At 42.5% G+C, this 12,229-nt stretch overlaps 1 protein-coding gene across 2 annotated transcripts in view; it reads left to right on the top strand.

Moving 5' to 3' along the window:
* Window positions 1-11,436, top strand: part of LOC136612573 (tetraspanin-15-like) — a 152,241-nt gene extending 140,805 nt beyond the window's left edge. For both annotated transcript variants that reach the window (XM_066593017.1, XM_066593016.1), the window contains 2 exons: window positions 1,962-2,078; window positions 7,142-11,436. In XM_066593017.1, the coding sequence (XP_066449114.1) occupies window positions 1,962-2,078; window positions 7,142-7,351 (327 nt within the window). In that variant the 3' untranslated portion in view covers window positions 7,352-11,436. The remainder of the gene's footprint in view (window positions 1-1,961; window positions 2,079-7,141) is intronic.
* The last annotated feature ends 793 nt before the right edge of the window (window positions 11,437-12,229 follow it).

The following is a 12,229-nucleotide window of genomic DNA, read 5'->3' as shown; positions in this document are numbered from 1 at the left end:
TGAACACTAGTGAAACTAAAGTCAATAAGCTAAAAGTGAGAGACATTAAGAAATTCTACAAACACTTTTCAAGAGAGCACAGAGCATGTTGGGAGACGTTTCTGAAGTGAACACTGATTACAGTTAGAGTTACTTTTCAGTTTACATTACTTGTTACACTTGTGAACCAAAGAGTAATATTGTATCTTGACGCCACCACGAAGTACTGATGAAGTCAAGATTGACGGGGGTCACGCCCCCTGTACCTGATTGGCTCCAGAGCTGCTTTGGCTGCAGGTCCTGGAAGGGCACTACAGAATTACAGAAAAGTCATACAGCGGCCCCAGGTGCAGCAGCAAGGGGCTTCCCAGCCGGTGATCCAGAAGCCGGCATCCCCGTAAGTCTTGCAGAACAGTGCGGGGTTAAAAGCAGGGAGGGAAATGCCACGTGAAGCAGCTTTAACTGCGGCGGGCCACAAGCGTGCGTCTCCACCTTCCCATCTCACTGTCACATCGCAGCCGGGTTCATGGAGTCCAGAGGATCGGGGGGAAGAGGCACTCTCCCTGAGGACAGCAGGGCTCACACAGCGCCAACCCCCCCCCCCCCCCCCCCCCATTTTACTTTTAAATCACTGCCGGCTTCAGGGAGGCCACTAAGCGGGGGAAGGACGGCAGAGACGCTGACAGATGGTGGACGCACAGTCAGTGAGGGATCACACAGTGGCGCAGGGCAGACGGCTAAGTGCATGAGTACAGAAGGGAGGCAACAGTGGCACAGGGACTGTGACAAGGAGCCAGGTCACAAGAGTGTAGCACAGCGGTGGCTAACAGACTGCGGGTCACTGACATGCCACAGCGCTTCAGCCCCTAATCCAATGCAGTACCTTGTAGAACCTAAAAATATTCCACCAATCGGGATCTACGGGGTGTGGCAGGGGTGTTCCTCCATGGAAGCCCTGTCAAACCCCTAGTTTCCGGTGGCGTCAAGATACAATAATACCGAACCAAAGTATAAGGGTGGTTTCATATCTGTTCTCAAAGTTCCTCTTTTCTACTCCATTGAGGAGGGAATCGTACAGCGCCAAACCGACCTCTTTGATTATAATGGGGCCTGTTTGTTTTCTGCTCAGCTTTTAGCCGGAAGAAGAAGTGCTGCATGCAGCACTTTTTTTTTTTTTGGTATTTTGTGCCGGATTTTGATGCAACCTTTGACGCATATATGAAACCACCCTAAAGGCCCATTAGCACTTTATCAGCTTCATTTGCATGCAAATGAGCCTCCAGGAGCTGCTTACAGAACTCAGCAGGTCTGAGCTCTGCAATTGGCTCCATTATTCTGGCATGGGCTGCTAAGAGAAAACAACAATATTATCTCCTGCTCCCCCTGTGAACACAACGTGCGGTCTGAACGATGGTTTTTAAGCTCACCTAAAAATCATCATTCAGACGAAAGGTGCACAATGGTAGCATTTACACCCAAAGAGTATCGCTCATATGCCATAGGTTTAATGAATTTTAAGCGATAATCGTTGTGTGTAAAAGGCCCCTAACTCTAAGGGAACTACTGTGTTAACATTGGAAATGACTCCTAACTAGAGATGAGCGGGCGTACTCGGTTAAGGCAATTACTCGAGCGAGCGTCAGCATTTTTGAGTAACTGCCTTTTCATCCAAAAAGATTTGGGGAGGAGAGAGAGATCTCTCCCCGCCGCCCCCCGAATCTTTTCCTTAACCGAGCATGCTTGCTCATCTCTACTCCTAACAGTGTAAGTCTAACTTATTGTAAAATGACATTAAAAATGTTTTCTGTCAATGAGGAGGAGTGCACTTTACACTTCCAGATTGAGCGGATACGTCCCACTGTACAGGCATTCAAGGTGCTGCCGGTAAAATTTGGCAAATTGAGCATTCTAACGCTAAAGAATTAGGCCAGTGATCTGACTTGTCTGTCACTGAATTGTGTTTTATTTTGTCCTTTGTTTAGAGGCTTGATGTAATGAATATCATCCATGTCCGGGGATGTATCCACGCTGTGGGCTTGTGGTTAAACGATAACTTTGGAATCACTTTTGGTTTAGTATTGGCGGTGCTGGGTCCTCAGGTAAGGGAACGTTTATGTCACCTGTGTTGTCATTTGTGCAGTTGTATATTACATGTAACACTGGGTGCACTTTTTGGTGCTTTTAGGTGAAAAGCTAAATGTCCTTTTCTTCCCAAAGTTGAGATGGAAAGGTGTGGGTGTGGGCTAACGACCTAAAAGTCGCCGTTTGCAGTCAGGAATGGTTCTGCTTCAGTTCTCACCACAAATCTTTCATTTTGTATTTCAGTTCGTTTAGTCCTAAACTGTCCTTTCACATAAGTCTGAGCAACAGAGCAAATGGCTTATGCACCATAGAGGAAGACAACCCTGGCCTACAAAACCTTAATACGTAATGGTGATTCATGTAGTATTTCACCTCCCGAATTCAAATCTGTTGTTAGAAGTTTTACAGTACTTTTGTAAGTCAACATTATGTGAAATGCAGTTTACCTAGAAAGTTTTTGATGATGATTGATGAGAATATTTTGCTTCTGGGAGGTCTCTCTTCATGGTCCAGCAGTAGTCAGCCGGCATACTGGGACTCCACTTGTCTTGGTACCTCCGTTCCATCGTAGACCTCTGCTGATGGAAATACTCCCCATGTTGGTCACTGACAGACCCAAGATCTTCTGGGAAGAAGTACAGGTGGAAGTCCAAGAAGAGAAGGTTTAAGGACTTATTGCCTCCCACAGCTTGGTGTGATTTCACAAGATCACCCACTAGATCACAATAGTTTTCTGATTTATGATTTCCAAGAACAGAAGAGGAGGCATAGTTGAATGATAACCAGGCGGTCTTTAACAGTTCCTGAAATTTCTTATCATCCATCACTGATCTTATTTGTGGCCCTATAAAAGTTCCTTCTCTCAGTTTCACATCACTAACTTTGGGAAATTTAGACTTCAAATGCAGAAATGCTGCAGAATTTCTATCAATTGCTTTTACAGATTGTTCCATCCGTCCCGGTGTTACATTTGACACATTATTCTGTCCAGGAATAAGAGATGCCCGTTCAGGCCATTGTATTTGCATATAGTGAGATTTCCTATCCCTGCTGTCCCAGTCACATAGGGACATATAAGACACTAAATATAAAGGTAATTCATCCAATCACAAACCATAAAGAACACCGAAATTAAAGGGAAAAATGTGTCACAAAAAACCCGAATGATGAATCAATTCTAACACATTTGAATTCAGGAGGTGAAATACTACAAGAATCACTATAAATACTCTTGCCAAAAAAATCATGTTGACCAGTGCAATGGGTCTACAGTTGATCCCGTCCCCTTTACTACTATTTGGCAAGAATCTGTGCAGAGCTGCATTGTTGGCTAAGAAGGTGGTGAGGAATTGACATAGGGGTCATGGTAATGGGGCCATGAGGTGGGAATAATCACAAAGCCCTTGTGTTCTGGGCGCAAAAACTGAGCACCATGTTGGGGAGCCAAGTTTGAATTTTGCTATGGTCCTTCAATTCTATCTCACTATTTCACAATATTGGAGTGTCTACCTAAGGCTGCCTGTCCGCGGGCGTTCTTACATTGCATTTTCCGCAGCGATAATCCGGCCGGGGAGAACGCGCTGCACACCTTCCATAGTGTTGCTACGGAAAACGCAGCCCCCTGTCCACGAGCGGAGAACCATTGCGATTCTCCACTCGCGGCTGGCAAATCGCACCATGCTGCGAATTGCCGCGATTCTCCGCGGTGAGCCTATCTGTCAAATAGGCTCACCGCGGAGATCCGTCTGCTGCTCCCGGGCGGCGGATCTCCGCCGCGGGATATCGCAACACCCGCGGACAGGCAGCCTAAATCTATTATATTTGTATCCACAATTCAAACCCAGCCCCCTTTTTGCATCCTCTTTTGTTGCAGTATTTCTTCCGTTTGGCTGCTCTGTTTTCTATTTCTTGGAAGGCTTTTGGATGAGGATAAACCATTAATTCATCTGATGCTTCCATCGCTACATTATGTCTATTAGAGCGATAACTCTGCTGTAGTTCTCAAAAATGTGATGTAGAACCCTGTTATGGAGACAGAAAGTCCCGACAAACGCTGTCCTGGTCCCTTCCTTCAGTGGAACCCAAAAACATATCCATAAACTAATAAAGTTTTCCTTTTTGCAATAATCTAGGCTTTTCTAAGGAATTTCAAGCAGCTCTTTATGGTACACTTTGTCATATACTTGCACTTACAATTCTCATACATCGTATTACAGAGGTATCCTGACTTAGAAGGATCACCCCAGGGTCATAGGCCACAATATTAGTGTCCAAACTTATTAACTCTTTCTACGGGAAAATGAAAAAAAACAGCAATTTCCCCTTTTTTTGTTACATTATAGATTTTTACTAGAGATGAGCGAGCATACTCAATAAGGCAAACTACTCGAGCGAGTAGTGCCTTATGCGAGTACCTGCCCGCTCGTCTCTAAAGATTCGCATAAGGCACTACTCGCTCGAGTATTTTGCCTTAGCGAGTATGCTCGCTCATCTCTAATTTTTACCCATTCACCATGCAACAAAAAAACATGAAACCAAAGAGTAGGGTGTTTGGTGCCATGTTAGCCAGTAGAGCAAAGTGGGATTGAAACGGTTTCATTTCAGCCTCATGAAGGGTTGAACCCGAAAGCTTGCTGTAACATCATGTATTTTTGTTAGCCATTAAAAGGTATCATATCTACAAGATTACTTGGCTTCTCTTACTGGGAACAATGACACATAAAAATGGGTTGCCTTTATTCTGAGGTTAATACCAGACTTAAATGGTCTTATTTTATGCTTTACTGCTTTTGCACAATAAAAATGCTTTTTTTAAATAAATCATTTATTTTTGTATAATTTTACGGCTCATTCAAGCTTTTGATTTCCATTCATTCAGGCTTTCTATGTCTTTTCCATTATTGAATGAAAAAAACAGAATTAGGGCTTATTCAGACGACCGTGTATCGACCGGGTTTTTACACCCAGCCGATATACAGTGTCCCTCTATGCAGGGGAAGGAGGCTGAAAGAGCCGGGAGCAGTGCTCTGAGCTCTCGCCCCCTCTCCGCCTTTCGGCACTATTTGCAATGGGAGGGGGTGGGACTGGGGCGGAGCTAAGTTCCGGAGCTTAGCTCCACACCCTCCCATTGCAGATAGTGGAGAGGGGACGGGAGCTCAGAGCACTGCTCCCGACTCTTCCAGCCTCCGCCCCCTACAGAGAGGGACACCGTATATCGGCCGGGCGTGAAAGCCCAGCCGATATACAGTGGTGTGAAGCCGCCCTTAAACTGAAACGTTTTTTCACCTCCAAAGATTTCAGCGGAGGTTTTGCTTCCACTCCATTTGGTTTCTGTTTTTTAATTGATAGCAATAGTGCGGTCTGCGGCGCTATTAGTTCTATCTAAAAAACAGAACAGAAGCTCTCCGTTTGCCTGCCATTTTTTAAAACCCCATTGAAGTCAATGGAGAGAAAAAAACTGATTTGTCTAATTCCGCTTCCGTTCTGGTTCTATTCTCCAAAAACAGAACCGAGAGCTGGAAAGCCGGAGCGCCAGCTAACTGTGAGTGTGAATGAGCCCCTGTTGTGAAAGCTATAACTTTTGTATTTCCCTGTCAGCAGTCTTGTGAGGGCTTGTTTTTTGTGCATCGAGCTGTAGTTTTCGTTGACAATTCTGTCATTGTATTTTTTTTTCTTTATTTAGTTTTAATTTCTTACACAATAAAATAATTTTTATGGGGGAAAATATGTTATGTTCGTGCTAAAAGGAATATTTTTAAACATTTTCTTTTCATTTATTTATTTTGTTCCACTAGGATACTTGAACATATGCTTGATTACCTGTATAATACACTGTAGCACTTCTGTATTAGGCCTTCATCAGGCTTCCTGACCACCTATCAGCACCCCACTATTTCATTGCCAGCGCACTGATGTGGGTGACAATTCCTCTAACTGCTTAGATCTCCCTCGTCCCTATTAAATGAAGCATCTAAGGGGTTAAATGTCAGCCATTGCAGCAGAATGTCAGATGGAATCCATTGTTAACCCTTTCCAATCCAATTTGTATTTCTGGCTTTCCTAGGGGGCTTACTCTTTTTCTGCCGTTACACAACGGCGCTATATGCTGGCTAAAGCCAGTACTGCATGAGGTGACACGTTGGATAGGCTTCAACAGTAGAAAGGCTGGCAATATACAGTAAGAGAACCCTGACGGACATCTGACATCTTCCAACATCGGAGCCGTACAGCCTTAAATCATAATGTCTTCAGAGGTCAGACAGTGGATTGGAAAGGGTTAATGGCAGATACTCCGCTCCTGAGCCTGCAGCAGTTCACAGGAACTACTCAGCAGCTGTGTTATTTATCTATCTATCTTCTATCTATTTATCTATCATCTAAAAAAACAGGTTTCCCTGAAAATAACTTACCCCAAAAATAAGCCCTAGCATAATTTTTCAGAATTTTTGAGGATGCAGAATCATTTTTCGGGGTTTTTAAGAAAGCTTGAAGTATAAGCCCCACTCTGAAAATAGGCAAAAGTTACAGTTAATAAAAAAGTCAACTCAAATAGTGTCCAGACAGCTATTCATATAAAAAAGTTACATTTTTTGGGAGCAGAAATTAATATAAGACCCTGTCTTATTTTGGGGGAAACAGGGTATGTGTATATATATATATAATTATTTTTGCAATGATTCACAACTGTACTGATACCTCTTTGAGACGATTACTTAAAATCGCCTTGACAAATGGTCTTTCCATTGGGGGGGATCTTCTCCTAGAAGGTGCTTAGCATGCATAGTATCCAGTCTAGATAAGAGCGGTCTTTTGAAGACGTTCGCCTCTATATCCAGTTTTACTCCTGCTCCTTTTACCTGATGTTATATTTTATTTAAAGCCCACGAAGCGTTAGTGTGACAGCGCTGCGGTACTAGAAGAAGGATGCTAACAGATTGCTGTACATGAGCATCAATAATTAAGCATGCCTCCTGGAGGGCACACAAGTTAGCACTGTGAGTCCTCTCTATGTACATGATGGCTTGTTTGGTGATTTCTCTATATAACCATGCAGCTTTTGATCCCCCGCTCTTTGTCACAGGCTCTCGGTATTGGATTGTCCTATCTGTTTTGGACGAAACTCAAGGATATTTGTTATGCTTACGATGAGACCGACTTCAGATTCCTGCAAATAAAAGACTTCAACTTCAAGGAGCTTGACTTGAGTGGAGCCGGCTGCTGCCTCTGCTTACCACGGGAGGGAGGCTACATCCCGGTCAATATGGACAGCGATGATGAGAAGGCAAGCTAGAGGACTATGCAGGGAATCTACATCTCTCTGGGAGCGAGTAGTCGCTGCACGCCCAGCTGTGACATTTAGGCTAGGGCTACACCGTGACTTTGGCCGCAACACCGGCTATGCAATCAATAATCGTTGTGTTGCCCTACAACCTTGCACACTCATTAAAGTCAATGTGACTCGCAAGTTGCCATGAATGAGGCCTGTAGATTGCAAAAAAATCCAAGCAAGGTTGTGTTTTCTGTGATTGCAGGTCACGGCACCTTGCAAGTCACACCGTGACCCCATTGACTTCCATAAGAGTGCAAGGCCATGGAGCTGCGCAGTAATTTTTTGTCACACGACCCATGTTGTGGCCAAAGTTGTCATGTAGCCTTAGCTTTAAAGGGATTGTCTGAGAGTTTTTTTTAGGGGTTGTCTGCTTTATTACCAGAAACAGCGCCACTCTTGTCTATAGACTGTGTCTGGTATTGCAGCTCAGCCCCATTCACTTGATCTCAGATTACCCCTTTAACATTACTTGAGAACCAAACTTACTACAATATAACTGCTGGTGGTAGGGGCATACTGGAGGCTTTTATACTGCAATAACAAGGAGATGACTTGATGTTCACACACCCGCGACGCCTGCGTACAATGTTTACATTTTTGTGTAATAAGTGCTGTACACGTTTTTTATGTTAAAGGGCTTGAACATACGTTGTGTTAATTTTTTTATCATTGTAAGTTATACTTGTTTTGCATTAAAAAAAACTTTTTTTTTTACGTGAAGCCCATAGACTGCACAGCATTGTAGCTTGAGCTTGTACACTCTCTGCAACCTAAGTGTTAAAGGGGCTTTACGCGAGTGGAAAAACATGGCCGCTTTCTACCAAAAACAACACCACTCCTGTCCACAGGTCGTGTCTGGTATTGCAGCTCATCTCAATTGAAGTGAATGGGGCTGAGCTGCAATATCACACAACCTATGGACAGGTGTGGTGAGGTTTTTAGAAAAAAACAGCCATGTTTTTAGAAAAAAACAGCCATGTTTTTTGAATCCCGCACAATCCCTTTAAATCTTGTAGGCACCAATACTGTAGAAGCACCTTTGTCCACTTCCTGTGGATTCTAACCGCGTTGCATGTTTTCAGATATAGAACATAAGTACTTTGTGGAGTGTAAAGAAGTAGTCAAAGGCACTATGTGAGCCACTAGTATTAGTATTACCTTTTCTGCACTAATTGCAGTGACAACACAGTTGTATATGGATGTAATGAACCAGTATTTAGAAGACACAATGGTTATTTCCAAAGGCAACATTCATGTTCTTGCTTCTGTTTTTTAAATCTTTTCTTGCAAACTTCAAGCGGTTGTCTGGAGTTAGAAAAACTTGTCTCTTTTATTTCAAACACAGCACCACCCTTGTCCTTAGGTTGTGTCTGGTATTGCAGCACAGTTCCCATTTACTTAAATGGAACCGAGCTGCAATACCACACACAACCCCCGGACAAGAGTGGTCTTGTGTTTAGATAAAAGCAGCCATGTTTTTCTAACCTTGGACTACCCCTCTAAAGGGAATATGTCCAAATAAAAAAAGTTGGTAGCCGTTTTCTAGAAACTCCACCACACAGGTCTGTGCCTGGTATTGCTCTCAGCCCAATTCACTTGTCTTTAGAGGACTTGCAATATGACATATAGCCCATAGGTTTGAAAAAAAAGTAGGGACTTTTTTCTTATCCTGCAGACTGCTTTTGTCTGTTTGCCGCTGTATTTGCATTCTCTGTATTTGCCCAGTAAAAAATAAAAGCAATAATAAAAAAAAAAAAACAGTGGCAAGTAGAGATGAAATACTGGTGACATACAGCTACAATGTCACCTCTAAGATGTCTGTATTATGGATCCATATATAGACATGTGACAATACACTCATTACTTTCACATGTAGCAGAAATGTTGCAGTTTTCGCAACATTCCACAGCAAACTTCGTGGCATTTCCGCATAAAAATCTGCACCATCACCCGGCAGCCTCTAGGGGGCACCGAGCTGCTGGGCACGTGATCTGGAAGTGGCATCATCATCAACCTTGTAGCTGCAAAAGTCAGCTGTGGCTATGCAGCCTATTCCTGGTCATTGATGGTTCAAATTTGAAGTGGTTTTTTATTTAGTTTTTTTTTTTTAAGTGGAAATTCCACAGCATTTTGATGCGGAAATGCTAGAGTCCACTGATGCAAAGAGCATTACTTCACAGCAAATCTGCATGTCAGACAGCAGATTTTCACACCACATATGAATCCACTGTAAGTTGAAACCCACTACTGTAGGCACCACCAGTGTTTTATGCTCACTCTTCTTTATGTTATAGGCTGTGTTCATGTACATTATTGCAATTAGTCCTTGTCGAAGCTAACAACAAGGCCAAGTAGTATGATGGAAGCAAAATGTAGGGACTTTAATGAGCACTTTGGAGAAAGATTAGGTATATACAAAGGATAGCAGTGGTAAGTCGAGATCAACTAGTCTTATCAATGAAATCTTTAAGATGTTTCAAATCGTTTCTTGCATTTCTCCTTGTTAAATACCATTCTGTTAGTGGCAGCCCACTGTTCAATCTTGTCCAAATCTTTTTGAATCCCCTCTCTCTCTTCCCTAGTGTTAGCTATCCCTCCTGGCTTTGTGTTGTCGGCAAACTTGATCAGTTTCCCATCAATTCCCTCCTCCATATCATTTATAAAAATATTCAACAACACTGGGCCTAGGACAGAGCCTTGTGGTACCCCAACTGGACACATTCTTCCACTTGGATGTGCCGCCAAGTGTAAGAATGTGTACGATCACTCTTTGAATGTGTATGACCACTCTTTGAGTACGATCACTCAGCGAGTTGTGAATCCACCCAACAGTTGCCTTGTCAGTCCCATATTAGGTCATTTTTTTCAATAAGTATAGTATGAGATACTTTGTCAAATGCTTTACTAAAGTCAAGATATACTATATCTACCGCATTTTCCTGATCAACCCAGCATGTGATTTTGTCATAGAAGGAAATTAGATTTGTCTGGCATGACTTGTTTGTCACAAACCCATGCTGGCTCTGTTTAATTACTCCATTTTTATCCAAGTACTTGCATACATGCTGTTTAAAATTTGTTCAAAGATCTTTCCCGGTAAAGAAGTCAGGCTCACAGGTCTGTAGTTTTCTGGATCCATCTTCTTCCTTTTTTTTAAGATAGGGACAACATGTGCCCTTTTCCAATCTTCGGGGACTTCTCCTGTTGTACAGGAATTTTCAAAGATTATGGCGAGCGGTTCAGCAATTACCTCCGCTTCTTCCTTTTAGTATCCTAGGATGTAATTCATCTGGACCTGAAGACTTGAATTCATGTAAGTTAGCTATGTGTTCCCTCACTATCTCTATAGATAGCCCTCTGACCTCCTTCTCCTCTGCTGAGACTGGTTAGCACTGTTAAGTGCCATCTAAGTGCATGATCACTGCAGCCGATCATTGTTCTCAGTGATACCAATATAGAGACCAGTAATTGTCCACAGCAGTCATGCGCTTAGGTGACCTGTGATTGCAGTACGCGAAAATCAACGGAGACCAGGAGGACTGGAGCACCGTGAGTATAGGCTGGTTTATTATTTATGTTCTTAGCGGTCAATATGTTTAAATAAAACTAATAATAATTACCGCTGGGTGACCTTATAACTGACTTCCCATATTCAGGACTATCAGCACCCTTTTTATTAAAGGGACGTATAATGCAAGATACTTGCAACAGTTGGGATGATTTTCTCATTCATATGCATTGAAACGTCTTCAGCATTTCTAGAACCTCCCAGTTGATCCTGAATTACCATTAATTAGATCTCTCATGGCCTGGATGATTTCATCTATATACCTATACCTTCTCAGGGGCTTCAGTCATGCGTAATCTTTATCATGGGTTTGTAAAAAAATTGTTGTTTTGGGATAGATTTTTTTAATTTAATAAATTGAAATATTGGTTGTGTTTTGTAAATGTATGTGAATTATATTAGGTACTTTTTATTTATCAAAATTGTATTTTTTACTTGCTTTTTATATGGAGAAATAAAAAAAACATTGGCTGATCAATTCTTGGAAGTGTCTTTTTGTGGTTGTGCCTTTAAGTATCACAGAAATGTAATGATAACAGACACTTTGCTCTATAAAACCTGCTTCATCATATAACTGTCCTGAGAAGTCAGACATGAGCCATGATGATCCGGATGCCAAATAAGAGGGTGGTGGTTTCTCACTCTAGTTTCACCAAGAAGAAGCGTAGTTTATATGCCAAGGGAAAATCCTAAAATAATCTGATGTACAGTTTTTAAGGATTAGGCCCCTTTTTTAATTTGTCAGGCTCTCTCCTCCACTCTGGCATTTGCCATGGGAGGGGTTAGGGGCGGAGCTAATCTCTGCTCTGTCCCACCCACTCCCGTTGCTGGCTGTTGGGGGGGGGAGCTTAGCTCCGCTCCAATCCCTCCCCCTCCCATTGCAAACAGCCGGAGAGATGCAGAGAGTTTTAAAACATGCCATGAAATATAGTGCCATGTAAATACAGTAGATATATAGATTTACATTAGTTCTAGATTGCGGTCTGCAAAACGTGGATACGGACCAAATATGGAGTAAGAATACACATATAATCATATCTTACTACAAAGATGAAAAAAGACCATGAAATCACTGTACAGGGACAATAAATAAAGTAATATCACAGTCAAGGAGTAATAAACAGAATGGGGGATATCTATTAACGAGACCTTCTGGTTTCTGACAAAAAAATTCTGTCCAAGGACCCGGTCCCTCCTCCTCCAGTCCTTGGACAGAAATATTACCTGCAGCTGTTCTTCTCTGCTGGGTCTGGGTCTTGCTTTTAGCCGTC

This window comes from Eleutherodactylus coqui, chromosome 2 (genome assembly GCF_035609145.1).
Source record: "Eleutherodactylus coqui strain aEleCoq1 chromosome 2, aEleCoq1.hap1, whole genome shotgun sequence".
Taxonomy (NCBI): Eukaryota; Metazoa; Chordata; class Amphibia; order Anura; family Eleutherodactylidae; genus Eleutherodactylus; species Eleutherodactylus coqui.
The sequence above is the reverse complement of the archived record's forward strand: the minus strand, read 5'-3'. Positions and strand labels throughout refer to the sequence as shown.